Source organism: Schistocerca gregaria, chromosome 3 (assembly GCF_023897955.1).
Source record: "Schistocerca gregaria isolate iqSchGreg1 chromosome 3, iqSchGreg1.2, whole genome shotgun sequence".
In the NCBI taxonomy this organism is placed as follows: domain Eukaryota; kingdom Metazoa; phylum Arthropoda; class Insecta; order Orthoptera; family Acrididae; genus Schistocerca; species Schistocerca gregaria.
In genome coordinates, this window is record NC_064922.1 from 590,318,238 (window position 1) to 590,345,090 (window position 26,853).

The 26,853-nt window shown below is 43.4% G+C and overlaps 1 protein-coding gene across 1 annotated transcript in view; it reads right to left on the reverse strand.

The window, feature by feature from the left end:
- LOC126355366 (uracil-DNA glycosylase-like) overlaps positions 1-26,853 on the reverse strand; it is a 60,425-nt gene that overhangs the window by 21,935 nt on the left and 11,637 nt on the right. The window contains exons 3-5 of the mRNA XM_050005660.1: positions 14,087-14,129; positions 4,656-4,744; positions 4,222-4,400 (exon numbers count right to left, since the gene is read on the reverse strand). Of these exons, the coding sequence (XP_049861617.1) occupies positions 4,222-4,400; positions 4,656-4,744; positions 14,087-14,129 (311 nt within the window). The remainder of the gene's footprint in view (positions 1-4,221; positions 4,401-4,655; positions 4,745-14,086; positions 14,130-26,853) is intronic.

The window sequence follows — 26,853 nt, forward strand, 5'->3', positions numbered from 1 at the left end:
CCATGCTAGGCAATACTGACCCTACGACTTATCTTAGAAGATAGATTAAGGAAAAGCAAACCTACGTTTCTAGCATTTGTAGACTTTCAAATTCTGAAGGTGGCAGGGGAAAATACAGGGAGCAAAAGGCTATTTACAATTTGTACAGAAACCAGAAGGCAGTTAAAAGAGTTGAGGTGCATGAAAGGGAAGCAGTGGTTGGGAAGGGAGTGAGACAGGATTGTAGCCTCTTCCCGAATGTTATTCCATCCGTATATTGAGCAAGCAGTAAAGGAAACAAAAGAAAACTTCGGAGTAGGTATTAAAATCCATGGTGAAGAAATAAAAACTTTGAGATTCGCCGATCACATTGTAATTCTGTCAGAGACAGTAAGGACTTGGAATAGCAGTTGAACGGAATGGACAGTGTCTTGAAAGGAGGATATACGGTGAACATCAACAATAACGAGGATAACGGAATGTAGTCTAATTAAGTCGGGTGATGCTGAGGGAATTAGATTAGGAAATGAGACACTTAAAGTAGCAAAGGAGTTTTGCTATTTGGGGAGCAAAATAACAGATGATGGTCGAAGTAGAGAGGATATAAATTTTAGACTGGCAATGGCAAGGAAAGCGTTTCTGAAGAAGAGAAATTTGTTAACATCGAGTATAGATGTAAGTGTCAGGAAGTCGTTTCTGAAAGTATTTGTATGGAGTTTAGCCATGTATGTAAGTGAAACATGAACGATAAATAGTTTGGTCAACAAGAGAATAGGAGCTTTCAAAATGTGGTGCTACAGAAGAATGCTGAAGATTAGGTGGACAGGTCACATAACTAATGAGGAGGTATTGAATAGAATTGGAGATTAAGAGAAATTTGTAGCACAACTTGACTAGAAGAAGGGATCGGTTGGTAGGACAAGTTCTGAGGCATCAAGGGATCACCAATTTAGTGATGGAAGGCAACGTGGAGGGAAATAATTGTAGAGGGAGATCAAGAGATGAGTACACTAAGCAAAGTCAGAAGGATGTAGGTTGCAGTAGGTACTGGGAGATGATGATGCTTGCACAGGATAGAGTAGCATGGACAGCTGCATCAAACCAGTCTCTGGACTGAAGACCACAACCACAACAACATGTTTCTCAAAATAGCCCATGCAAGACAGACCAAAAAGGCAATGAAATTTTTTTGAAGTCGTTCATTTCCTGGTACTTGCACCTTGATTTTACCTCTGGGCTGACTTAAGTAAAACAACACTTTTTTCTTCTTAACTGTAATCTTTGATTAAAGTAAAGTCTTTAGGACACATTCCATAAACCCTTTTATGACATGCTTCATTAACAATAACACCAACAGAACACTGAGATACAATTTCTTAACTGCACATGCACAGTTCAAGAACTTCTAGATAAATAATTGTGAGTAGACAATTGTTGGTGTAAGGGGGAAGAGAAGAAAAAAATTGCTCTGAGCACTATGGGACTTAACATCTGAGGTCATCAGTCCCCTAGAACTACTAAAACCTAACTAACCTAAGGACATCACACACATCCATGCCCCAGGCAGGATTCGAACCTGCGACCGTAGCGGTGGGGGGTGGTGGGGGGAAGAGACCAATCAGACTTTTAGATGCTATTGTTAGCTAGTGTAATGTGTTGTGTTACTTTATGCAATTGGTTTACTTTATTTGATTAGGCTACTAGGTATCGCAGATGTTAAAAAACTTGTTTTTGACTTGTGTTTGTAATCTTTTTTCTGTAACTTCCAATTGAATCTCAAAGTTAAAATTTATACTGAAGTTTGATATCATAAAGGTCTGTTATTTGTGAAATTTTCAGATTATTATCTGGTCGCCAACAAAGATATTGCAGACCACAAAATGGAAAAATTAAAAAACCTATTTTTAAAGTAATGTATTTTTTAAGTGTAAGCTGCTCATTATTGATACCTTATAAAAAGTAACTATACTATACAGTGTAATAGCAGAAAAATATTAAAGCTGAGAAATTACTCTTTTCTTTGGAACAATACTGTTCAAAAATTGAGTTTTTTTTTTTTAATTTGTGGCTGATAACTTTGAACTATTAAAAATATATTACAGAATACATCCAGCTAAGTGATAATGATGTTGAACTAAATGCATTTTATCTGAAAGCTTTAGGACATCTGACTATTGAATAATTGTAAAAATAGATGCTTTGGGGGGGGGGGGGGGGGGGGGTCAACAACAACAACAACATGCAGCCTGGAACAAATATGGCAGCCAGTTCAAAACAAACAATAATTTTGTTTAAAAAAATATTTTTGTGACTACTAAACATTGGGGAATTCACCCAGTAAATATAAATTTTTTCTGAGATGGTCAAGCAAGTGCTCGACCACCTGGTATGGATTGACCCAATAGTTTAAGTATTTGTTAAAATTAAAATTTGCATCAGACCTCAGCAAGACAGTATCTTTTCGCTTTCTTTTCCCTGGGTGACAAAGGTTAGAATTGAGTACAACTGAAAAGAAGACTGAATGAGAAAATTATAGTACCGAATGAATGGCACCAAATGTCAATTAAGACTTTATAATGAGTAAAACAATAGAGCACAGTCTTTAAGCATTTAAGAAAAAACAAGCAACAGATTTCTATATAGATTTCTTACAATATTCAATAAGATGAAGTCCCTGTTTACCAAAGCTTTCAATAAGTCTATTTAGTACACAGTACACGAAAGTAGAAAATTCTGTGTCAAATTACATTACAGGAAGTAACTTCTGAAATTCAGCAGCTGGTTCAATGCCAGAACTACATACGGAGAAGTGCACGATAACAAGAAAATTGTAAGGCACATTACACAGTGTATATTTGCATACATCAGTTCTTCACAAATATCATATACCTATTACCACTGCAAGGATTAAATATGGCCAATGAAATGGTTTATTACAACTCCTGACATACAATGATATCTGTATGTAGTCTCATTTATATTTAAAAACAATCACACTATACTGTTTACAAGCACGATGTTCCTCCGTTCTTTGTCAATCGTGCCAGGGCTGCAGCAGTAGAATCGTGCACACGAGCCACAATTCAATTATCTTATGAGGAAAAGACTCCAGGGACATTATGAGACATTAAATCAAGGGTATTCTCCTCCCCAATTACTCCTAAATGATAAATACCAGTACCTCAATTTACAGAAATCATCATTAAACTAGATGTCTGCCAATGAAATTCCTAACTCAAAACTGCTGGTGACAGTATAAGCAAAGGAGTATGACAACATACTGAGGAAGTAGATTTTTGCTTTTACTCTGTTTTCTATCTTAAATGTAGTCTGTTTAAGTCTAACAGAATGTTCTGGGGTCAGCGATTTTCTCCACTCAGGAACTGAAATATTAATTTTAATCCACTTCTTTCTTCTTTCAAAATGTTTAGTTTAGAGATCCCTAAAGATTTGGGATACACAGTGTAGGCGCAAAGTGTCATTTAATTGTGAATACAGAACATAAGATTTAGTTTCTAACAAATGGCTCCCTTATGTTAATCTTCAAAATACTTCTTTCCACAGATCTGAAGGTTCTCCTTTATAGGGAGGTCTACTGGTAAATGTGGTTTTATGGTGTTTCCACTTGGTTGCTTTGTCACATAAGTTGTTACCATCATCAGCACAAAATGCACCAAGTACGATGAATTTAGAGCCAGTTGTCAGTAGCCTATCAGAATACTCGTTTGGAATTTTCACTGGTTCATAAATGAAGTTGGCTAGTATTTTGTCCTATTACATTAGATTTTCATGCTAACAAATAACTTGACACTTTTCAAAATAACCCAAACCTCGGGATACATTATATGTCAATTTGTCAGCATATCTAGTTTTCTTCCATTCACATTCATTGGCTTCACCAACTCACAATCAAATTGCCACATTCAAATCTAGCCTAGGCCTTGGGGTTAGTTACAGACCAGTCTGTCAGCATGTTAATTTTTTCCATTCACCAAATAAATATGAAAATCCGTAACCTGCATTAGAATTCATAATAATCAGAGTTCTCTCCATATTGAAAACAAATTTAATTGAATTCGTATTTCCTGCCAAAAGAAATCATTAGATTCAGTAAGTGTCATTGGCTATCATATCCTATCACCCAACTGGCTAGCATATTTTCAGTATTTCCAAGACATACAAAAAAATGAACATAAATTTCCCAGTCCCAATGATGACAGATTTAAGTTTACAATAAATTACCTTGTCAACAACTGCTGCCTTCTTTTGTGCATATGATCCCCACAGAAGAAAAACAATATTGTTATGATTACTGCTGAGGTATTTAATAACGGCATCTGTTAATTGCTCCCATCCTTGATCCTTGTGGGAATTTGCATTGTTGCAACGAACCGTGAGGACAGCATTAAGTAATAAAACCCCTAGAGCAAGAAAATAAAAATAAAATAAAACAAAAAAAATTGAAAATACGAATCTAAGTAAAAATGTTCATAGCTATAGAGAAACAAATATAAACTTCCTCAGCAGTAATAATTTTGATGTCACTGCACAAATTTAAGTATACAACTAATGAAACAGACTGGAAAGTGGAAGAATCAAAATAGAGAGATTTCATTATTGTGTACTAACGAACAAAATAAGTGAACAACAGAACAAATAAAGAAAGTCAAACCAACCTTGACGAGCCCAGCCACAGAGATTTCCATGCACAGGTGCCTTGAAGCCTGGTATGTCACTTCCCAGCTCCTTATACATGTTCAACAGACTGCAAGAGATTTAAATTTATTGCTTTCATTAATACTAACTGGCAGAAGAATCACATGAAAGGTATAAGCTTTATAGAAATTCTAGGGAGGAAAGAATAAAAAAACAAACAAAAGGGCAACCACTCACCTGCTGATAATGTAAGCATCTTACATACAAACTTAACAGCACAGAAAATTTAAACTATTTCTTGAGAGCTACTCTTCTACTTCAGTTTAAGTAAAGCATATACTTTTCCACGCATAGGCATGTAAACTGTACATCCCATAGTAACAATGACTGTTTATGAGCAACTGCCCACACAGAAGTGTCAAGATAGAAGGAAGGAGTGTGCCAAACCATAGGAGAGGATATGGGTTATGGCAAGCAAAGCATGTAGATCATGTAACATGCAATGAAATTAGGGGTTGAAGTGGGAGGGAGGGAGGGAGGGAGGGAAAGGGGGGGTGCTGTTTGCTGCTGTTAACAATAAATATTATAATAGTCTTTCTTCATATTTGAAACCTTTCAATTTTCAAGAAATGGGTTATCAAACATCTAGTTTTTGCCTGAGGTTCTTAAAGGTCTTAGAAGGAAAATGTGCATTCTACACAGGTTCTGCTATCCAATTGGAGTACACACTTTGGTTAAAATAACATTGTGATTGAAAATTCTGCGAGTCAAACGGCACGGGGCTAGGTGTCAGAAAATCACAGTTGCACACTGTGTTCCACATGATCACTGTGTTGCCTGTTTTGCAGGCACAAGCAGAAATGCCTTGCTGGGAAAGGCAGGTTGCAACGATGGGGGGTGAGGCAGGCTACACGTCATACTCAAACACCTCCCCCTACACCACCATTTATACTCTGCCAGCCACCTGGACTGTGGCAGAAGGTACTTCTGGTACCCCTATCTTATCCCCTGTTGAGCATTCCAGTCGCGAATGGCATCTGGGAAGAATGACTGTCAGTAAACCTTAGTTATTAGCTCTAATTTCTCAAAATTTTTCATCATGGTCATTTTGTGAGATGTATGTGGGAGGAAGTAGTAAGTTGTCAGATACTCTTCCCAGAAAGTACTCCCTCAAAATTTCAACAGTAAACCTCTCTGTGGTCTAACAGTACAAAATTGTCAATTGCATGAGCACATGGCTTCATTGGTATGAGTTGGCACTTCAACTCTCCACAAAACACATGTGTAAATCGTAAATGTACTTTCATAAAAGTATAGGCATATTTACGATTGCTTCCACATTTTCATGTTGGCAGCTCAACACTCAACTGTAAGACTGACCTGACCAGTCACACATGATGACACTAATGGAGCTACATTATTCCATTTCTACGCGTTTCAATTACAAGCTTCAATTTGTTTGGACTTGGCATTCCTACTATCCAGTAGAAAGATACACGTTTCATTTGTGATCGAGATTTCTTATCATTTAGAAATAACTTTTCTTTGAGTGATGATGGGTTAAGCTAGTGTGAAAGACAGGCTACCCAAATGCCAAGATTTCTGAAATTAGAAACACACAATGTAGCTGTTTGCAAGTTTTGTGGAACAATGGTGTCACTTATTATTAGACTTTAAGAGAATGTAAGTCATGTGTTGATAGATGTTTTTAATTACCCAATGTGAGAACAGCTGATAGAAAACATGCTACACAGTAATTAATAAATTAATGTCTCACGTTCCAACCAAATCCAAACATCAGGCTGCAAAATTTATTCAAAATATTCACAGCCAGAAACTTGTGGTCAATTGCTTTAAATATATAAAAATATAAGGTAATGCAGATGATCTCCTTATATGACAATGCAGACGATCGCCCCTGCCTCGTCGTTCGCATTCCACGCTGACTGCATTTACTGGACAGGCAATCTCAGTGCTCGGCGTGTGTAGTTTGCACGCCACGTATGGTGCAACGACACGTAGTGTCTTTCCAGGTGCTCCACTCTGTGATGCCACGAACATTTTTGGCATGGACGCATTTGAACTATTTGGCCTTGCAATTGAGGACAATGTACTTTGCATCAGCACTAATGACCATGCAGACAGTGTTTCCACCCTATGCTGAACTCTTTTCTGATGGCCTTGGTTACACCACAGACTTTGCAGCGAATGTTTTAGTTAAAGACAATGGCATGCCTATTTTCCAGCATGCACGCCTGGTACCGCATGCACTGCACGACGCCGTAGCTGCTGAACTTATGCGACTAAGTCTACAGCATATCCACAGACGGTGGTTGCTACATTTCCTTTACCGCATCCTGAAGACACTTTTGATAAGCTTGGTGTGGGAAACTTCTTTATCACGATTGACTTGTGGGACATATACTTTCAGATTCCACTCGACGAATAGTCGCAGCGCTATTTTCTTATCAACACCCACCTTGGATTGTTCAAGTTTCGCCACCTTCCATTCAGTTGTGCTTCAGCTCCTGCTATTTTTCAGTCTTACTTGCAGCAGTTGTGTGCCACTGTCCTGGTTGTTCCAACTATCTGGGTGATATAGTCTTATCAGGTTGCACTCCTGATGAACATTTGCAGAATTTGCATGCCTTATTTACTGCCCTTTTGCACGTAGACCTAATGTGTAACAGCGACAAGTGCAAATTTTTTTCAAACTAAGAGTCAGTATTTAGGACACATGATCAACGGACAGGGTATCCGTCACATCTCAGTGCGATTAGGGACTTGCCAGTACCCAGGAACTTGAAAGAACTTCAGTCTGTGTTGGGCAAAATCACATATTATATTCGGTTTATACCAAATGCAGCGTAGATTGCAGAGCCTTTGCATTGCCATCGGCGTAGGAACATTCCTTTTGTTTGGTCTTCGGAATGTGATGCTGCTTTCCACAAGCTCAAATCTGCTTTGTTGAGAGATCGCTGTTTCATTCCTTTCGATCCCTCCAAACCTGTTGTTTTGGCTGTCGATGCATCTTCTCATAGCATCGGGGCGGTTCTCTCACACCGCATTAATTTTATCAATCGCCCGAATGCTTTTGTGTGTAAGTTGCTCAATTCTGCCCAGCAAAACTATTCTCAAATCGAGAAAGAAGCTTTAGTTATAGTCTATGGAGTGACTACATTTCCTAATTTTTTGTATGATCGTAAGTTCTATTTGGTCACTAACCATAAACCTTTGACATCGTCGTTCCACCTGTCAAAGCCACTTCCGGCCCGTTCTGCACAAAAGTTGCAACGTTGGTCTTTGTTTTTGTCTAACTACAATTATGAAATCTTGTTTCAGCCTACGGCCCAGCATGGCAATACTGATGCTTTGTCTTATCTGCCTATCAGTTCTGATGAAGTGTTTGATTCTTCCGAATTGTCCTGCATGTTTATTGATTCGCAAGATAAGGAATTAGCTGATGGTTTTCAGGCGGATTTTTGTCGCATTGCTTCCGCGACAGCTGCTCTTTGCAGATTCTTTTGCAGTATATTTGTACTCAATGGTCTCTAATTGCTACTCAAATTCGAGATCCACTTGTTCGACATTACTTTGTGCAAAATCACAACTTGTCTATACACCACGGTGTTATCTTGTTACGAACTGACGATGATCAGTCTCATGTGGCTGTACCTCGTTCGTTGCAGTCTGAAGTCCTCCGGTTACTGCACGCTGGTCATTGGGGTATAGTGCGGATGAAGCAATTAGCGCATCGTCACTGCACTTGGGTCGGCATTGATAAACAAATTGAGAATTTACTTGCTAATTGTCGCTCTTGCGCAGAGCATCAATCTGCTCCCTGCCAACACTTCTTTTCATGGCCAATTCCTACTGCACCTTGGCAGCGTGTTAACATTGATTTTGCAGGTCCTTTCTAGGACACCCGCTGGTTGATAGTTACTGATGCGTAGAACAACTTTCCTTTTGTTATCCTATGTCTTCTACTACATCTGCGACTACTATTCAGGCTTTGACATCTATTTTTTGCATTGAGAGCCTTCCTGAAGCTATTGTTTCTGACAATGGCCCCCAATTCGCGTCCTCAGAGTTTGAAGCGTTCTGTGCTGCAAATGGCATTCGCCAACTGACCTCAGCCCCGTTCCACCCCTAGTCAAACGGTGAGGGTGAACGCTTTGGGCTTACGTTTAAGTCGTTAAGTCGTCGCCGCCGTGTTCCTCTGCGGAGCCAGAACCGACAGACGGTGAGGCTGCCGCCACGCCGCTGCTGCCCATGGAGGTTGTTGCTCCGCCTCCTCTTCTGAGCACACCCAGTGGCGGTGCACGGCCGGGGCAGGTTTTCCACGGGGCGTTTTCCTCGCCCCCTCACGAGCAATTCGAGGTCACGGGTCGACAACACGCCCCGGCAGTTCCGCTGTCCGCCCCCTCAGCTGCCACACCACCCCTGGGTCCACGCACCTGCCACCGGAAGCCATACTCAATGACAGCGAGCCTTTCTGGGGGGGGGGGGGGGATGTGGTATCGATAGGTACGACGCCACAACGTAGGTGTGCTCTGCTAGGTTGGCATTACGCCAGACACCGACGACAGCGCAGTAACCGGAACGGGAGAGCTCTACGAGCTCCGCTCCAGATTCTGCCCATTTGATCAAAAGCAGACGGCCGGGACACTTCACTCCAGCTTTGCTTCATATACTTTGCTCTACTTATGACGGGTTTAAGACTTTCTCATCATTACAAAATTATGTATGCCCTGTATACATTCACGCACCAGTAAACTACTTTTACTTTAACCACTTTTACTTTATTGCAGTACCGACGTGTATTACCTTTTCCTGCTCCTACGAACTTACTTCATTCGGCCAACCTTTCAGTTTTCAGGAGCAGACCCATGTGCCGCCTTCCAAGTGCGAGACAACGAACAAGACTTCTGGTCAGGTGAATACAGGGTTATAAATACAAAATCAAACATGGGCAATGCCGGAGTAGGTTTAATAATGAATAGGAAAATACGAATGCGAGTTAGCTATTACCAACAGCACAGTGAATGCATTATTGTGACCAAGATAGATACGAAGCCCCCACCTACCACAGTAGTTCAAGTTTATATGCCATCTAGCTCCGCAAATGACGAAGAGACTCATCAAATGTATGATGAGATAAAAGAAATTATTCAGATAGTGAAGGGAGACGAAAACTTAATAGTCATGGGTGACTGGGGTTCGAGAGTAGGAAAAGGGAGAGAAGGAAACATAGTGGGTGAATATGGATTGGGGGAGAGAATTGAAAGAGGTAGCCGTCAGGTAGAATTTTGCACAGGGCATAACTTAATCATAGCTAACACTTGGCTCAAGAATCATGAAAGAAGGTTGTATACATCGAAGAAGCCTGGCGATTCTGGAAGATTATGTAATGGTAAGACAGAGATTCAGGAACCACAATCTATTGGTTATGAACTGTAGAAACTGCAAAAAGGGGAATTTGAGGAGATGGGACCTGGATAAACTGAATAAACCACCAGAGGTTGTACAGAGTTTCAGCGAGAGCATAAGGGAACAATCGGCAGGAATGGGGGAAAGAAATACAGTAGAAGACGAATGGGTAGCTCTGAGTGATGAAATAGTGAAGGTAACAGAGGATCAAGTAGGTAGAAAGATGAGGCCTAATGGAAATCCTTGGTTATCAGAAGAGATACTAAATTTAATTAATGAAAGGAGAAAGTACAAAAATGCAGTAAATGAAGCAGGCAAAAAGGAACACAAACGTCTCAAAAATGAGATCGACAGGATGTGCAAAATGGCTAAGCAGGGATGGCTAGAGGACAAATGTAGAAAAGAGAACCACTTGTATGAATATCAAGAGGTCAAACGGAAACCCAGTTCTAAGCAAAGGGAAAGCAGAAAGGTGGAATGAGTATATAGAGGGTCTATACAAGGGCGATGTTTTTGAGGACAATATTATAGAACTGGAAGAGAACGTAGTTGAAGATGAAATAGGAGATATGATACTGTGTGAAGAGTTTGACAGAGCACTGAAGGACCTAAGTCGAAACAAGGCTCTGGGAGTAGACAACATTCCATTAGAACTACTGACAGCCTAGTCAGAGCCAGGCCTAACAAAACTCTACCACCTAGTGAGCGAGACGTATGAGACAGGCGAAATACCCTCAGACTTCAAGAAGAATATAATAATTCCAATCCCAAAGAAAGCAGGCATTGAAAGATGTGAAAATTACCGAACTATCAGTTTAATAAGCCACGGCTGCAAAATACTAACACAGATTCTTTACAGATGAATGGAAAAACTGGTAGAAGCCAACCTCGCGGTAGATCAGTTTGGGTTCCGCAGAAATGTTGGAACACGTTAGCCTCTCCCCCGATGTTATTCGATCTATATATTGAGCAAGCAGTAAAGGAAACAAAAGAAAAATTCGGAGTAGGAATTAAAATCCACAGAGAAGAAATAAAAACTATGGGGTCCACCGATGACATTTTAATTCTGTCAGAGACAGCAAAGGACTTGGAAGAGCAGCTGAACGGAATGGACAGTGTCTTGGGAAAGGAGGATATAAGATAAACATCAACAAAAGCAAAACAAGGGTAATGGAAAGTAGTCTAATTAAGTCGGGCATTGCTGAGGGAATTAGATTAGGAAATGAGACACTTAAGTAGCAAAGGAGTTTTGCTATTTGGGGAGCAAAAAAAAAAACTGATGAGGGTCGAAGTAGAGAGGATATATAATGTAGACTGGCAATGGCACAGAAAGCATTTCTGAAGAAGAGAAATTTGTTAACGTCGAGTATAGGTTTAAGTGCGAGGAAGTAGTTTCTGAAAGTATTTGTATGGAGTGTAGCCATGTATGGAAGTGAAACATGGACGATAAATAGTTTATACAAGAAGAGAATAGAAGCTTTCGAAATGTGGTATTACAGAAGAATGCTGAAGATTAGATGGGTAGATCGCATAACTAATGAGGAGGTATTGAATAGAACTAAACATAGGACAAATGTCTAGCACAACTTGACTAGAAGAAGGGTTTGGTTGGTAGGGCATATTCTGAGGCTCTAAGGGATCACCAATTTAGTGTTGGTGGGCAGCGTGGAGGGTAAAAATCGTAGAGGGAGACCAAGAGATGAATACACTTAACATATTCAGAAGGATGTAGGTTGCAGTAGGTACTGGGAGATGATGAAGCTTGCGCAAGATAGGGTAGCATGGAGAGCTGCATCAAACTAGTCTCTGGACTGAAGATCAAAACAACAACAATGCAGATGATTAGGTAGAACAAACCCTTAACATTCGAATGCAGCATTGATAATGTCCTGTTCGACACAATCATGTCGTTTAAATATCTGGACATAATGACACAAAGCAATATGAAATGAAATGAGAATGCGAGAATTGTGGTAGGGAAGGCAAATGGTCAACTTTAGTTTATTCGGATAATTTTAGGAAAGTGTGGTTCAACTGTAAAGGAGACTACATACAGGATGCTACTGTGACCCATTCTTGAGTAATGCTTGAGTGTTTGGAACATGCACATGGTCAGATTAAACGCAGACATTTAAGCAATTCAGAGGCGAGCTCCTAGATTTGTTACCATAGGTTCAGGCAACATTTAAGTATTACAGAGATGATTCAGGAACTCAAATGGGAATCATTAGAGGAAAAGTGATGTAATTTTCGAGAAATACTATTGAGAAAATTTTGAGAATTGGCATTTGAAGCTGAATGCAGAATGATTCTACTGCCGCCAACAAACATTTTGCATAAAGACCACAAAGATAAGATATGAGAAATTAGAGCTCATTCAGAGGCATATGGACGATCGTTTTTCCTTGTTCTACTGTCAATAGAACAGGAAAGGAAACAACTAGTAGCGGTACACAGTACCTTCCACCAAGCAGTGTACGGTGGCTTGCAGAGAATGTATGTAGATCTATGACACAAATATTGAATTTGCTCACTTTGGTAGTATTAATTTGTAATCAACACTCATGTACCAACCTAAACACAACATATAAACCAGGGCCGCCCAGAAATTCTGCACGTGTGCGGTGCTCTTGCACATGTGCAACTTCCGGGTCACAGCGTGAACGCCGCAGCCGTCAGCGTTCATGTAGTACATGTTTCTACGCACAGATGTCGCTCCTGCGTTATTGACACCTAGTATGTATATCACAACCTGGGCTGTATCTGTTATTTATTAGCTGCCTGTGCAGATCGCCAGCCATAGCACTGATACGTCTTGTCACTGTTTGTTTGGATGGGCTCATTTCTTGAAACCTGCTAACGTTCGTGGGAGAGACAAATTCTGCAGTATCAGTCAGACACCTTTTCACACACTCCCCTTTGGAAAAGGGTTTCCCAGATTGTGCAATTCTTAATTCGATTTTAAAACTTGCTCGCAGTGAAGATTTAGTGTGGTTGCTATTCGGGAAAATCGGAAACAGTACATTGTACAGCGTACAGTAAGTCAGACATAAATGTAACACAAGAAACTAAGAGTTTAAGAATTATCAGTTACTTTGACATACAGTAAAATCGAGTAGATGTGTCTCATGCATTTTCTGAAGGACATTTAATTTTGCTTTCAGTTCTTCACTGTTGAGTACACTACACTCGTCTCTGTGATATGTAATGTCTTTCAATTGAAAACTTACGCAGGACGCCTATTATTCGGCAGCACAGCAAACACTGAGATTCCACCAACGGCTAGAAAAAATAATCGCAGTTCCCAGTCATTTTTGAACGACTGAGAACATAGATCTCCCGTCCTTTGCTTTTTCACAGTACTACTCTGTTAAGGTTAAGGTCACCAGGTGTAAACGAGACTGGATATGTTGCGCTCTTGCCTGTATCACAGGGAAGTGGAGCTGCTGCCGTTCATTTAGGACACATGTCTAATAACAGATGTCGCTGTCGCACACGTGCGCACATGTGCAGCACTTCCGCACGTCTGCACACTGTGCAGCGTTTGGCCGGCCCTGATATGAACCATTGATGTGAAAAGCTTTCCATTTCACAGAAAGAAAAAATAAAAATAAAAAAACTAAATGCCTGTTTATTCAGTTGTATAAGACATAATCAATGTTTTAATTCCTCTTGAAAAAATAAAGTGACATACTCAACGTTTTGTTTACTGGTACGTTAAGGTCTGCAGTCCTGGTACACACTTAACTGCCTGTGCCACAATACGTTGGCATGCATATATGAAAATTATAATTTTGTTTTGTTTGAGCTGCTCTAGAGGTGTGATGACGTATGTAACCTCTTTTTCCCCAAGGTGATAATCATAACTATATGACTACCACTTAGTTTCTTACCTAAAACTATTCATACTTTGGCTACATGAAAATGACATGCCGCCCGACTTGGAGTATGAGAATAGTTTTCAGGACTGCACTGGCTCTTTTCTTAACACCAGAAAACTATAAACTTTACTGTTACATACCTGGGTGGAGGTGGTACCCCACGAGGTACACTAAAACACAGTCCTAAAAGCAAACAAAATAAATTGTGTCAGTACAATTAAATTATGACTGTTCTGTACAGTTTTTTTAAATTGTGGAAGCAGCTATTGCACTTAACAAGAATACTAGAGGTTTGACATTGAGATATTCTGAATGAAGAAAATGGTTCAGACAGACAGAGACACAAATTAGAAAGGCTTAAAATTACCAAGCGAATAAGTTGTTTTATTAAGAAAATGTTGTTTCAAATTTTCCTGTAAGTCAACAAATTAATGTGTGCAATATATTTGCCCAAAGGCCACAGACCGACTGCTTTTGTGTGGCCAACGCAGTAAGTAATATATTTATCCATTTCATCACATCTTACTGCTACATGAAATGATCTTAGATTTTCTCAATGTGACACAGGGCTTAAGGTACAAAACTTCCGTTGAGAGGACGACAGTTGAAATTTCCATACAGCTGTCTCCACGCATGTTTTCTTGACCCACTTAAGGCATGTGTCAGGATAGTTCCTTTTGGATAGTGCTCTACCACTAATGATCTAGTCATGTTGCCATTAATGCCTAGTCTGCATAACTTTCTTTTCTTCATAAGATGTGCCTGCTGCCAGGTTGGTTGAACATCGCAGTTCACCAAGTCTGGGGGGGAAAGGGGGGGAAAGGGGGGGGGGGGAGGCTGTCACAACAGAGATTGGTTTAGTTATTTCCTAAATATTCTCCAACTGAGGGTTGTCTGCCCTTGCCTTCCTTCAATCTTTGATGTGAAATATTCATGCAGTTGTTGGAGGCCTATGTTTAATGGCAATGAAATGGGTGTGTAGCTTGACATTTATTTTTGCCTTTTTCATGGACAGATCATTGCCAGAGGTGAAAGAAACAAGTGGTAAAGAATCCTTAAACTAACAAAGGACTGAACCCAGGATCCTTGGTTTTGTAATTTGACATTAACTTTACCATCACACCACATGCTATGTACAAAACTGAACTATCAACAAAATTTAAAATATGTGAATAGGATAGTTTCTACTCACCATATAGCAGAGACGCTGAGTCACAGATAGGCTCAACAAAAAGAGTCAAAGTGCGCTTACAGCTCACAAGGCCTTCACCAGCGAATGTAGAGAACGTATGCATGCGCGCGCTCATGCACGCACACACGAAAGCAGCTGACACACGACTACCGTCTCTGGCTACTGAGACCAGACTGCGAGGCAGTGGTCCAAGATGGGAGAAGCAACTGGTTGGTGGAGATGAGGAGAAGGCTGGGACAGGGAGGGAGAGGGATACTAGGGTAGGGGTGGAGGGATGGTAAAGCACTGCTTGTGGGAGCGTACAGGGACAAATGGAGAGGTGCACAGTAGGAAGGTTAAATGGTGGGCTTGGGCGGGAGGGTTTGGGTAGTGGAAAAGGAGACAGGTGTGTTGGTGGAACAGAGGGCTGTGTATTGGTGGAATGTGAACAGGGAAGGACCTCAATGGGTAAGGGCAATGACTAATGAAGACTTCCACCTCAATGATGGCTATGACAGTACCTCCATCCATATCAAATCTACCAACCACCAGCAATACCTCCAATTCAACAGCTGCAACCCATTCCATACCAAGATGTCCTTTCCACACAGCCTAGCCACCCATGGCCATTGCGTTTGTAGTGCCAAACAGCCCCTCTAGAAATATACCGAGGGTCTCTGTTAGGCCTTCACACACCTCACATTCTCCATTAGAATTTCTACTACCTCTCGTCATGTCCTGAAATGAATAATGTCCTACCCACTATCCCTCCTTAACATACACAATATCCTCATCCAACTCTATACAATCCCTGCTCCCAACACCTTGCCTCATGGCTCATATCCCTGTAATAGACCTAGATGCAAGACCTTTCCCATACCCACCACCTATTCTAGTCTGGTCACACGCAACCCTATCCCATCAAAGGCAGGGCTATCTGTGAAACCTTTCAGGTGATCTACAAGCTAAGCTGGAACCAATGTGCTGCATCCTATGTGGGCATGAAAACCGATAAAGTGCCCATCCACTCAAATGGTTGCCAACAAATTGTGGTTAAGAAACAGCTGGACCTCCCCACTGTTGAGCAAGCACACCACCCTACACGATGTTCTTCATTTCAAGGGCTGCTTCACAGCCTTTGCTGTTTGGATCCTTCCCACTGACAGCAGCTTTTCTGAATTGTGCAAGTGGGACTTCTGCCTGTAATACATCCTCTGTTCCTGTAACCTTTCTGCTCTCAACCTTTATTAGCCATTGTCCTTACCCATCTAGCCCCTTCACTGTTCCGATTCCAGTGCCCTATATTCCACCAATCCACCCAGTCTCTCTCTCTCTCTCTCTCTCTCTCTCTCTCTCTCTCTCTCTCTCTCTCTCTCTCCCCCCCCCCCCCCCCCCAACCACCACACACACCACCTAACCTCCCAACGGCACCTAGCTGCCCTACTCTCTCTCCATTTATCCCTGTATGCTCCCAAAAGCAACTCTTTACTATCGTCCACCCCTAAACTGCTATCCCTCCCCCTCCCCACACTCAGCCTCCTCATGACTTCTCCCATCATATACTGCTGCTTGCAGTCTTGCCTCAGTAATCAGAGACTGGGCTGATGTGTTTGTTTTAAGTGGGTGTGCGTCTTTGTGTATGTTGTCTATTTTGACATAGGCCTTGGGTGGCCAAAGACTCTGTTTCTGACAGTCTTTTTGTTGTGCCTGTCTGCAGCTCAGATAGTGAGTATAAACTATTCATTTCCTAATATTGTTGCATTCCATCATAGATTTTCCACTGCTCAGTCACTTTCAACTATTTTCTCCTTTGTATTACATACAATTCAGCCACTAAAATCCAAAGATCTTGTTTCCCAGCCATTCATCAAACTTTTACCACTGAAATGATACAGCAAAAATACTACTAACCATTGTACATATACCAGTCTGTGGCGCATTTCAGAGAGAATATTACTAAATATTGCACTAACAGTTCCATACATCGCCATGGAAGAAAAGCCAGTCTGGAGTTACATTTACCCAGGAAAAATCAACAATAAAATAAGAACAGTAATTTATGTTTTTGTCTTCCGCCCAGACTGGTTTGCTGCAGCTCTCCATGCTACTCTATCCTGTGCCGGCTTCTTTATCTCCAACTAACTACTGCAACATACATCCTTCTGAAACTGCTTAGTGTATTCATCTCTTGGTCTCCCTTCATGACTTATCCTCCATGCTTCCCTCCAATATTAAATTGGTGATTCCTTGATGTCTCAGAATGTGTCCTACCAACCGATCCCTTCTTTTGTTCTACCACAAACCCCTGTTCTCCTCAATTCTATTCAGTACCACCTCTTTAGTTATGTGATCTACCCACCTAATCTTCAGCATTCTTCTGTAGTACCATAAGCTTCTACTCTCTCCTTGTCTAAACTATTTATCGACCATGCTTCAGTTCCATATATGACTACAATCCATACAAATTCTTTCAGAAAAGACTTCCTGACACATATCTACACTCAATGTTAACAACTTTCTCTTCTTCAGAAATGCTTTCCTTGCCATAGCCAATCTACATTTCATATCCTCTCTACTGCAACCATCATATTATTTTTCTCCCCAAACAGCAAAACTAATTTACTATGTTAAGTGTCTCATTTCCCAATCCAATTCCCTCAGCATCTCCAGATTTCGTTCGACTACATTGAATTATATTTATATCAGAGGACAAAATTGTGTACTAAATTGCCAAAGCAAGTGTAAAAGATTACCAAAACACATTTGTTTAAAAAGGCAGGTAAAAGATTCTTAACAGGTAACTCTTAGAGGACCCAGACTAGTGGATACTAATGATTGGTTGGTTGGGGGAGAGGACCAAACAGAGACTCATCCATCACATCAAATTAATATAGGACGGTGAAGGAAATCGGCCGGCCTTATCAAAGGAACCACCATGGCATTTGCGTGAAGTGATTTTCCTTAATCATGGAAACCCTAAATGAGGATGGCCGGACACAGGTTTGAACTGTCGTCGTCCTGATTGTGAGTCCAGTGTGCTAACCACTGCGCCACCTCACTCAGTAGGGGTATTAATGAAAGGGGATAACTGCAGCACATTGTCATGTTTCAGTACATGATTGTGGTTTACTATGTTCCCAAGGATCACGTGTAAAGACATACTGTATGCTAGTACTGTCTGTTGGCTTAGTTCTCCAGGGGGACAGTAGCACACAGTTTAACATGGGAGTCCAGAATCGAGCCATGGAGCACAGCAGTATCTTCCCAGTCCAGGAATCATCAGTGGGTGTCTTAGCAGGAGCAGAAGTGAACAGTGGAATTATGTCTTACACTGCAAGTGACAGAAGATAGTCCAGGAGATACAAAAACATTATAGTGTAACACTATACTACAGTGGAGTCACATGTTAAGGTTACACCAAAAGGTGACAGCATGGTTGTCGATCAGTGAAGCCAACAAATATGTGACAAACTGTGGCATAACCCAATGTTATTGGTAGCATTTACAACCAACTTTCATTATCGTAACATGTTTTGTATGTGCTACAGCACTTCAACTTCTTATTTCAGAAAGAATCCATCATTGCCGCAAGCACTCGCCTCACAATTAGATATCCGAGCACAACTCACGGCCAGACTCAAACTTCCATATGTCATCAACCATTTGTCTGCAACCTGTGATCGTACATTCATTATGTATATTACTGTACAGGTGAGGCATTTTACATGAAAGTCACTTGCCTGATGGCATCAGATAAATATGATATTGCGGTGCCTGTGTTATTCCAAATGTTTTTTTTTTCCTTTTGTGGTTTTAGGGTGCAAAACTAAAGCAGTCATTAGTGCCCAGACTAAATTATGAATGCATTGCGAGGCACAATGTTAAAACAGCAACTAAAAAGGACAACACTATAAAAGGCACATTAACAGGCAACGGATTAAAAGAAAACAGCATAATCAAATGTCCTTAGGCAGGTTTGTCAAGTGGATAAAACGAAGAACGCGACCAGCTGCTCCTGGATCATCCGCCAAAATTTCATCCAGAGTACATGGCAGGCCAAGAGCAATGTGCAGTGTATTAAAATTCGGACAGGATACTAACATGTGGCGTACCGTCAGTGTCCAATCAGTAACCCAGCCAAAATGACCTCCTCCGGCTGAGAAGGGAGTGAAGAGGTCGTCCAAGCCATGTGAGAGGTCCGAAGCTTGTTTCCAGTAAGTGTAGACCAATTGGCATGCCACAGCAATAAAATGCGCTGACAAATCACCCTGCTAAAATCAGATGAAGGCACACAACAAGACGTCTGAGGCTGGAGGACCGCAGCCTTGGCCGCAGCATCTACAACTTCGTTCCCAGGGATACCCACATAGCCAGGAACCCACATACAGGTAACGAGAGAACCGTCATTCGGCAGCTGCTGAAGAGAGCATTTGATCCGGTGCACGAAAGGGTAAACCGGATACGGATCACGGAGGCTCTGGATGGTGCTCAGGGAATCGGAGCAGATGACAAACAGAATGCCGGTGGCGGTGGATGGAAAAAAAAAAAAAAAAAAAAAAAAAAAAAAAAAAAAAAAAAAAAAAAAAAAAAAAAAAAAAAAAAAGAGAGAGAGAGAGAGAGAGAGAGAGAGAGAGAGAGAGAGAGAGAGAGAGAGAGAGAGCAGCCTGATAGAGGGCAAATATCTCAGCTGTGAAGACTGAACAATGGCCATGGAGTCAGTATTTGAAACTGTGTGACCAGACAATAAAAGAACACCTGACACTTTCATGGGTCTTAGAGCCATCTGTATAAATGAAGACTGTATTAATGAACTTCGAACGAAGTTCAACAAATTGCGAGCGGTACACCGAAGCTGGGGTAACCTCCTTTGAGAGCGAGCTGAGGTCAAGGTGAACGCGAACCTGAGCCTGGAGCCAAGGTGGCATTTGGCTCTTGCCCACTCTAAAGAACGGTTCAAATGGCTCTGAGCACTATGGGACTTAACGGCTGCGGTCATCAGTCCCCTAGAACTTAGAACTACTTAAACGTAACTAACCTAAGGACATCACACACATCGATGCCCGAGGCAGGATTCGAACCTGTGACCATAGCAGTTGCGCGGTTCCTGACTGAGCCCCTAGAACCGCGAGACCACTGTGGCCGGACCCACTCTAAAGGTTGCAGGGAGTGGAAGATCAAGTTGCTGAAAGAGGCGACGATAGCGAATTCCAGGGGGTAGCAGGGATGATACACAACCCGTATTGACGGTCAAGAGAGTCGTCAAAAAAAGGAAAGGCATACCGACAAAGCAGTGCATTGTGCCGGTAGGTTAGTGGCAATTCATCGGCTTCAGCACGACAACTCTCGACAGGACTAGTAAAGATCGACCGATATAGGCGAAGTAGGACGGTTTGATCCACTCCCCACGACGTACTGCAGAGAACAAGGACATTTAGGGAACGGGTACAACGGCAGCCAAATACGACACACGTGGAGACCAGCTAAGTTTCCTGTCAAATGTAAGACCTAAAGGTTTTGTTGTATCTATGAATGGGAGAGCAACGGGACCGAGATGTAAGGACGGTGGGAGAAACTCTTTGTAGCGCCAGAAGTTAATTCAGACCGTCTTCTAGACAGAAAAACGAAAGCCATTGGTGACACTCCAGGAGTAACGGCAGCCAAGAACACACTGAAGACAGCGCTCCAGGAAACATGTACACTGCGCGCTGCAGTAGGTGGTAAAATCGTCCACAAAAAGGGAGCCTGATACATCAGCTGCGAGGCAATCCATTATTGGATTGATCGCTATGACGGAGAGAGCGACGCTCAGAACTGAGCCCTGTGGCACCACATTCTCCTGGCGAAAGGCATCTGACAGGACAGAACCCACACATACCCTGAACTTTCGCTCCATTAAAAATGCATGAATAAAAAGAGGGAGGCGACCACGAAGGCCCCATGTATACATGGTGTGGAGAATGCCCGTCCTCCAACAGGTGTCGTAAGCCTTCTCCAAATCAAAGAACAAAGTCGCTGTCTGGGGCTTCCGCAAGAAGTTTTCATAATGAGGGTCGACAAAGTAACCAGATGGTCAACACCATTCGTTCCAAAACCTTACAGACACAGCTGGTAAGGGAAATGGGTCGATACCTGGAAGGCAAGTGCTTTTCCTTCCCCGGTCTAGGAATCGGGACAACAATAGATTCGCAGCAGCATGTGGGAACATGACCCTCAATCCAGATGCGATTGTAAGTACGAAGAAGAAAACCTTTACCCGCAGGAGAGCTCTAAACCGCTGCAAAAAATCGGCTGAAGGCATTGGAGACATCCTCAGGGGTCACAAGGACGTCATTCGCAACCGTCAAGCCAGACACTGGTGAGTGGACCATAGTACCAGATAGCCAGTGCAGGCTACCCCAGACAACAGAAGGAGTAAAACTGTTTAAGGAGCTTGTGAAAGCAGCCCAGCTGGATTCCTTGTTTTCTTTAATAACACGACGACACTGTGCGTGTAATTGTTTATAATTATACAATTCACCATCGTAGGAATGACGTTTAAAGATGCGTAAAGTACGTCAACGAGCACGTATAACGTCTCTACATGCAGCGGTCCACCAGGGGACTGGTACAAGACGTGGAGAAGAACTAGTATGAGGGATGGAAGATTCAGCAGCAGTGAGAATGACTTCCATGAGGTGTGCGATGTGCTATCGCTGCTTGCGAAGTTTTGATCCTGAAATGTCGCCCTGGAAGAGAAGGGCCCCCAGTCTGCTTTGGAGATGTTCCAACTAGTTGAGCATGAGCATGGAGATGGGGTATGATGCAGGAGATGGATAACACAAGGGAAGTGGTCGCTCGAATACGTATCAGAAAGAGCATACCACTCAAACCGGTGTGCAAGTTGGGTAGTACATATAGAGAGGTCTCAATGGGAATAGATGTGAGTTGTGTCCGAAAGAAAAGTAAGGGCGCTAGTATTGAGGCAGACAAGACTGAGGTGGTTGAAACAGTCTGCTAACAGGGAGCCTCTCAGGCAGGATGCGGAGAGTCATCATCCATTTTTTCAATAGGTTCATCGGCCACCTTGTTAAAATGGTCATGAAAGGGGGGGGGGGGCGCTTCCTCTGCCGATGAACGGCCAGACGTTCGGCTACCAGCGGTGCGGCCAAGCGAAACGGATGACGGCCTGGGGCGGCAACTGCTGGGTGGCGCAGGAGAAGACACGCAGTGGCAGAGAAGAACTTTTCTTCCTATGAGCCTTCTTGGAAGGTCGTTTAGTGGAAGTACTGGTCGATGGCTGGGATTTCAGGGTACGTAAGAAGTCTTCACGGAACAGTTCCTTCTTGAAGGCCCACGTATCTGACTTCTGGGTCTTAGTCTTGGCAGAAGATGATGAAGGCGCTTGTGTCATAGGGGGGACGGGAGGAACAGGAGACGCTGACCAGGTGATCTTAGCACTGGCCGAACGGACGACTGCAGCGCTAAAGGTCAGATCGCATGTCTGCGTCAATACCTCCTTGGTAGGCCAAGGAGAGGCGAGGGCGGTACTGTATTTTACCGCTGGGAGCAGCGTGAGCTTCCTATTAGCAAAAAGCTTGCGAGCAGCTGAGATGGACACTTTCTCTTTGACCCGAACTTCCTGTATACAGTGTTCATCCTTGTAGATGGGACAGTGGCGAGAGGACACTGCACAGTCACCCTGACAGTTCACGTAACAAGAAGACGGAGGTGGACAGTCACCCTCATGGGCACCCCTGCCACAAGTGACACATTTAGCTGCATTAGAAAAAGACTGGCATGTGTGGTTAAAATGCTGACACTGGTAGCAACGCATAGGTGTCGGGACATAAGGGTGAACAGAAATAACGTCATAGTCCGCTCTGATGCGCGACGGCAGCTGAACACTATCAAAGGTCAAGAAAAGTGTCCGGTTCAGTACAAGGTCATTGTCGAACTTTTTCATGACCCTACGGACAGCCGTCATGCCCTGCTCAGCAAGGAAAGACAATCTCCTCGTCAGTCAATCTGTCGAGGGATCTAGTAGATACCACTCCACGTGACTAATTCAAAGTGCGGTGAGCCTCCACCCGGACAGGGAACGCGTACAGGAGTGTGGCCCGAAGGAGTTTTTGTGCCTGAAAGGCACTCTCAGTTTCCAACAAGGTACCGTTACACAACCTGGTACAAGACTTGACAGGTCCAACTATAGCATTTACGGCCTCCTGAATAATGAAAGGGTTGACAGATGAAAAATCCTTTCCGTCCTCGGATCTAGAAACTACGAGGAACTTTGGGGCAGGCGGTAGTACTTTTGTCACTGATGGCTGGTCAAGATTCCATTTTTGGGCAGAAGTTGAGAGAGAAGAAGAAGAGAAATCCATTGCGGATGAATCCCCCACGATTGCCAGCATCTCCGATGGTGCGCTCCTTCCTTGTGGGGACCCTCTCAGAGGGCGCTCCCGCCTCACAGGAATGTTTACACCTCACGTCACACCTCCCGAGAAATGGACGGAGAGACCAATCGGCATGGTCAGGAGGTGTCAGCTCGGGCAATCACCCCTCCCCGGGCCTGGCCTTTACCAGTGGGTATGCACAGGCCCTACTTGTCTACCCAGGGTGGGGAATTACACTTTACCCCGACACCGGATACACGTGCAAACGCGTGGGTTGGCCTTCAGGCACGCACAGGGAGGAAAGAATGTGGGGGGAGGGGGGGGGGGGATATCTGTGTGTGTGTGTGTGTGTGTGTGTGTGTGTGTGTGTGTGTGTGTGTGAAATATATCTAAAAACAAAGATCAAATATGATGTGACTTACCAAACAAAAGCGCTGGTAGGTCGATAGACACACAAACACAAACATACACACAAAATTCAAGCTTTCGCAACCGGCAGTTGCTTCGTCAGGAAAGAGGGAAGGAGAGGGAAAGATGAAAGGATGTGGGTTTTAAGGGAGAGGGTATGGAGTCATTCCAATCCCGAGAGCGGAAAGACTTACCTTAGGGGGAAAAAAGGATAGGTATACATTCGCGCACACACACACGTCCATCCGCACATACACAGATACAAGGAGGCATTTGTAAAGACAAAGAGTTTGGGCAGAGATGTCAGTCGAGGCGGAAGTAAAGAGGCAAAGAAGTTGTTGAAAGACAGGTGAGGTACGAGCGGTGGTAACTTGAAATTAGCGCAGGTTGAGGCCTGGCAGATATCGAGAAGAGAGGATATACTGAAGGGCAAGTTCCCATCTCCTGAGTTCTGCCAGGTTGGTGTTAGTGGGAAGTATCCAGATAACTCGGACGGTGTAACACTGTGCCAAGATGTGCTGGCCGTGCACCAGGGCATGTTTAGCGCCAAACATATACAGACGCACACAGACATATGTAAAGGCCTGTGTGGGGCTGGCCATTGGACAGATGGAGGTCAACGTCAAGGAAAGTGGCATAGGATTTGGAGTAGGACCAGGTAAATCTGATGGAACCAAAGGAGTTGAGGTTGGAGAGGAAATTTTGGAGTTGTTCTTCACTGTGAGTTCAGATCATTAAGATGTCATCAATAAATCTGTACCAAATTTTGGGTTGGCAGGCTTGGGTAACCAAGAAGGCTTCCTCTAATTGACCCATAAATAGGTTGGCATATGAGGGGGCCATCCTAGTACCCATGGCTGTTCCCTTTAATTGTTGATATGTCTGGCCTTCAAAAGTGAAGAAGTTGTGGGTCAGGATGAAGCTGGCTAAGGTGATGAGGAAAGAGGTTTTAGGTAGGGTGGCACGTGATCGGTGTGAAAGAAGTGGTCCATTGCAGTGAGGCCCTGGACGTGCGGGAGATTTGTGTATAGGGAAGTGGCATCAATGGTTACAAGGATGGTTTCCGGGTGTAACAGACTGGGTAAGGATTCCAGGTGTTCGAGAAAGTGGTTGGTGTCTTTGATGAAGGATGGGAGACAGCATGTAATGGGTTGAAGGTGTTGATCTACGAAGGCAGAGATACATTCTGTGGGGGCTTGATAACCAGCTACAATGGGGCGGCCGGGATGTTTGGATTTGTGAATTTTAGGAAGTAGGAAATAGGTAGAAGGTGGGAGTGTGAGGTGTCGGTGGGGTCAGGGGGTCGATGGAGTCAGGTGAAAGGTTTTGTAGGGGGCCTAAGGTTCTGAGGATTCCTTGAAGCTCTGCCTGGATATCAGGAATGGGATTACCTTGGCAAACTTTGTATGTAGAGTTGTCTGAAATCTGACACAGTCCCTCAACCACATACTCCTGACTATCACGTACCACCCGGAAGAGTGATACTGGATCAGTCAGCTTTCAGATCACGGATAGCCTGGGCTTCGGCTGTGGTGATGTTCGGAGTAGGATTAAGGTTTTCAAGAAAGATTGAGAGCCAAGGCTGGAAGTGAGAAATTCCTGAAAGGTTTGGAGAGGGTGATTTTGAGGAAGAGGAGGTGGTTGGTTGGTTTGTGGGATTAAAGGGACCAGACTACTATGGTCATCGGTCCCTTGTTCCATAAAAACTAAAACCACCCGAAGAGAATAAAAAACGAACAACAGGAAAGACAGCAGTCGAAACAGGACATGAAATACTCTGACAGAGACCAGACAAAACAAATTAAAACACACAGTGTGACGGTGGTTGGCCAACTGTAGAGAAAAAGGGGAAAAGCCAACCACCATGAACACTTTAAAAACTCAGTTTAAAATCAGAGGCTAAAAGCCAGAATCAACACTAAAAAATAAACACTCAGATTAAAGGATAAAAACCCCCTGCCCGAATAAAACACAAAACCAAGTCCACCATGGCAGAGTCATCTGATAAAAGAGCAGAGAGCATATCAGGCATTGCAAAAGTCTGCCTGAGCACGGTTAAAAGGGCGCACTCCGACAGAATATGGACCACCGTCAAGGACGCCCCACAACGACAAAGAGGGGGATCCTCACGACACAGTAAATAACTGTGCGTGAGTCGGGTGTGGCCAATGCGGAGCCGACAAAGGACGACTGAGTCCTTGCGGTTGGCTCGCATGGATGACCGCTACACAGTCGTCGTGTCCTTGACGACACACAGTTTGTTAGGGGTGGTCAGACCGCGCCATTCAGCATCCCAAAACGAGAGAACTTTGCGGCGTAAGACTGCCCGCAAATCAGCCGCCAGGAGGCCAATCTCCAGAGATGGCGCACTGGTGGCCTCTTTCGCCAGGCGGTCAACAGTTTCATTGCCGGGTATACCAACATGGCCTGGGGTCCAAACAAAGACCACAGACCTGCCGCTACAGGCGAGAGTATGCAGGGACTCCTGGATAGCCATCACCAGATGAGAACGAGGGAAACACTGGTCGAGAGCTCGTAAACCGCTCAGGGAATCGCTACAGATAACGAAGGACTCACCTGAGCAGGAGCGGATATACTCTAGGGCACGAAAGATGGCAACCAGCTCAGCAGTGTAAACACTGCAGCCAGCCGGCAACGAACGTTGTTCAGAATGGTCCCCTAGAGTTAGTGCATAACCGACTAGACCAGCAACCATCAAACCGTCGGTGTAGACAACACCAAAGCCCTGATACGTGGCCAGGATGGAATAAAAGCAGCGTTGGAAGGCCTCCGGAGGGACTGAGTCCTTCAGGTCATGTGGGCAGTCGAGCCGAAGGCAAGGGCGAGGCACACACCACGGGGGTGTACGCAGAGGGGTCCGGAAAGGAGCTGGAACAGGGAAACACCCAAGCCAGGAAAGAAGCTGTTGGCCACGAACGCGATCGGACAACCCAAC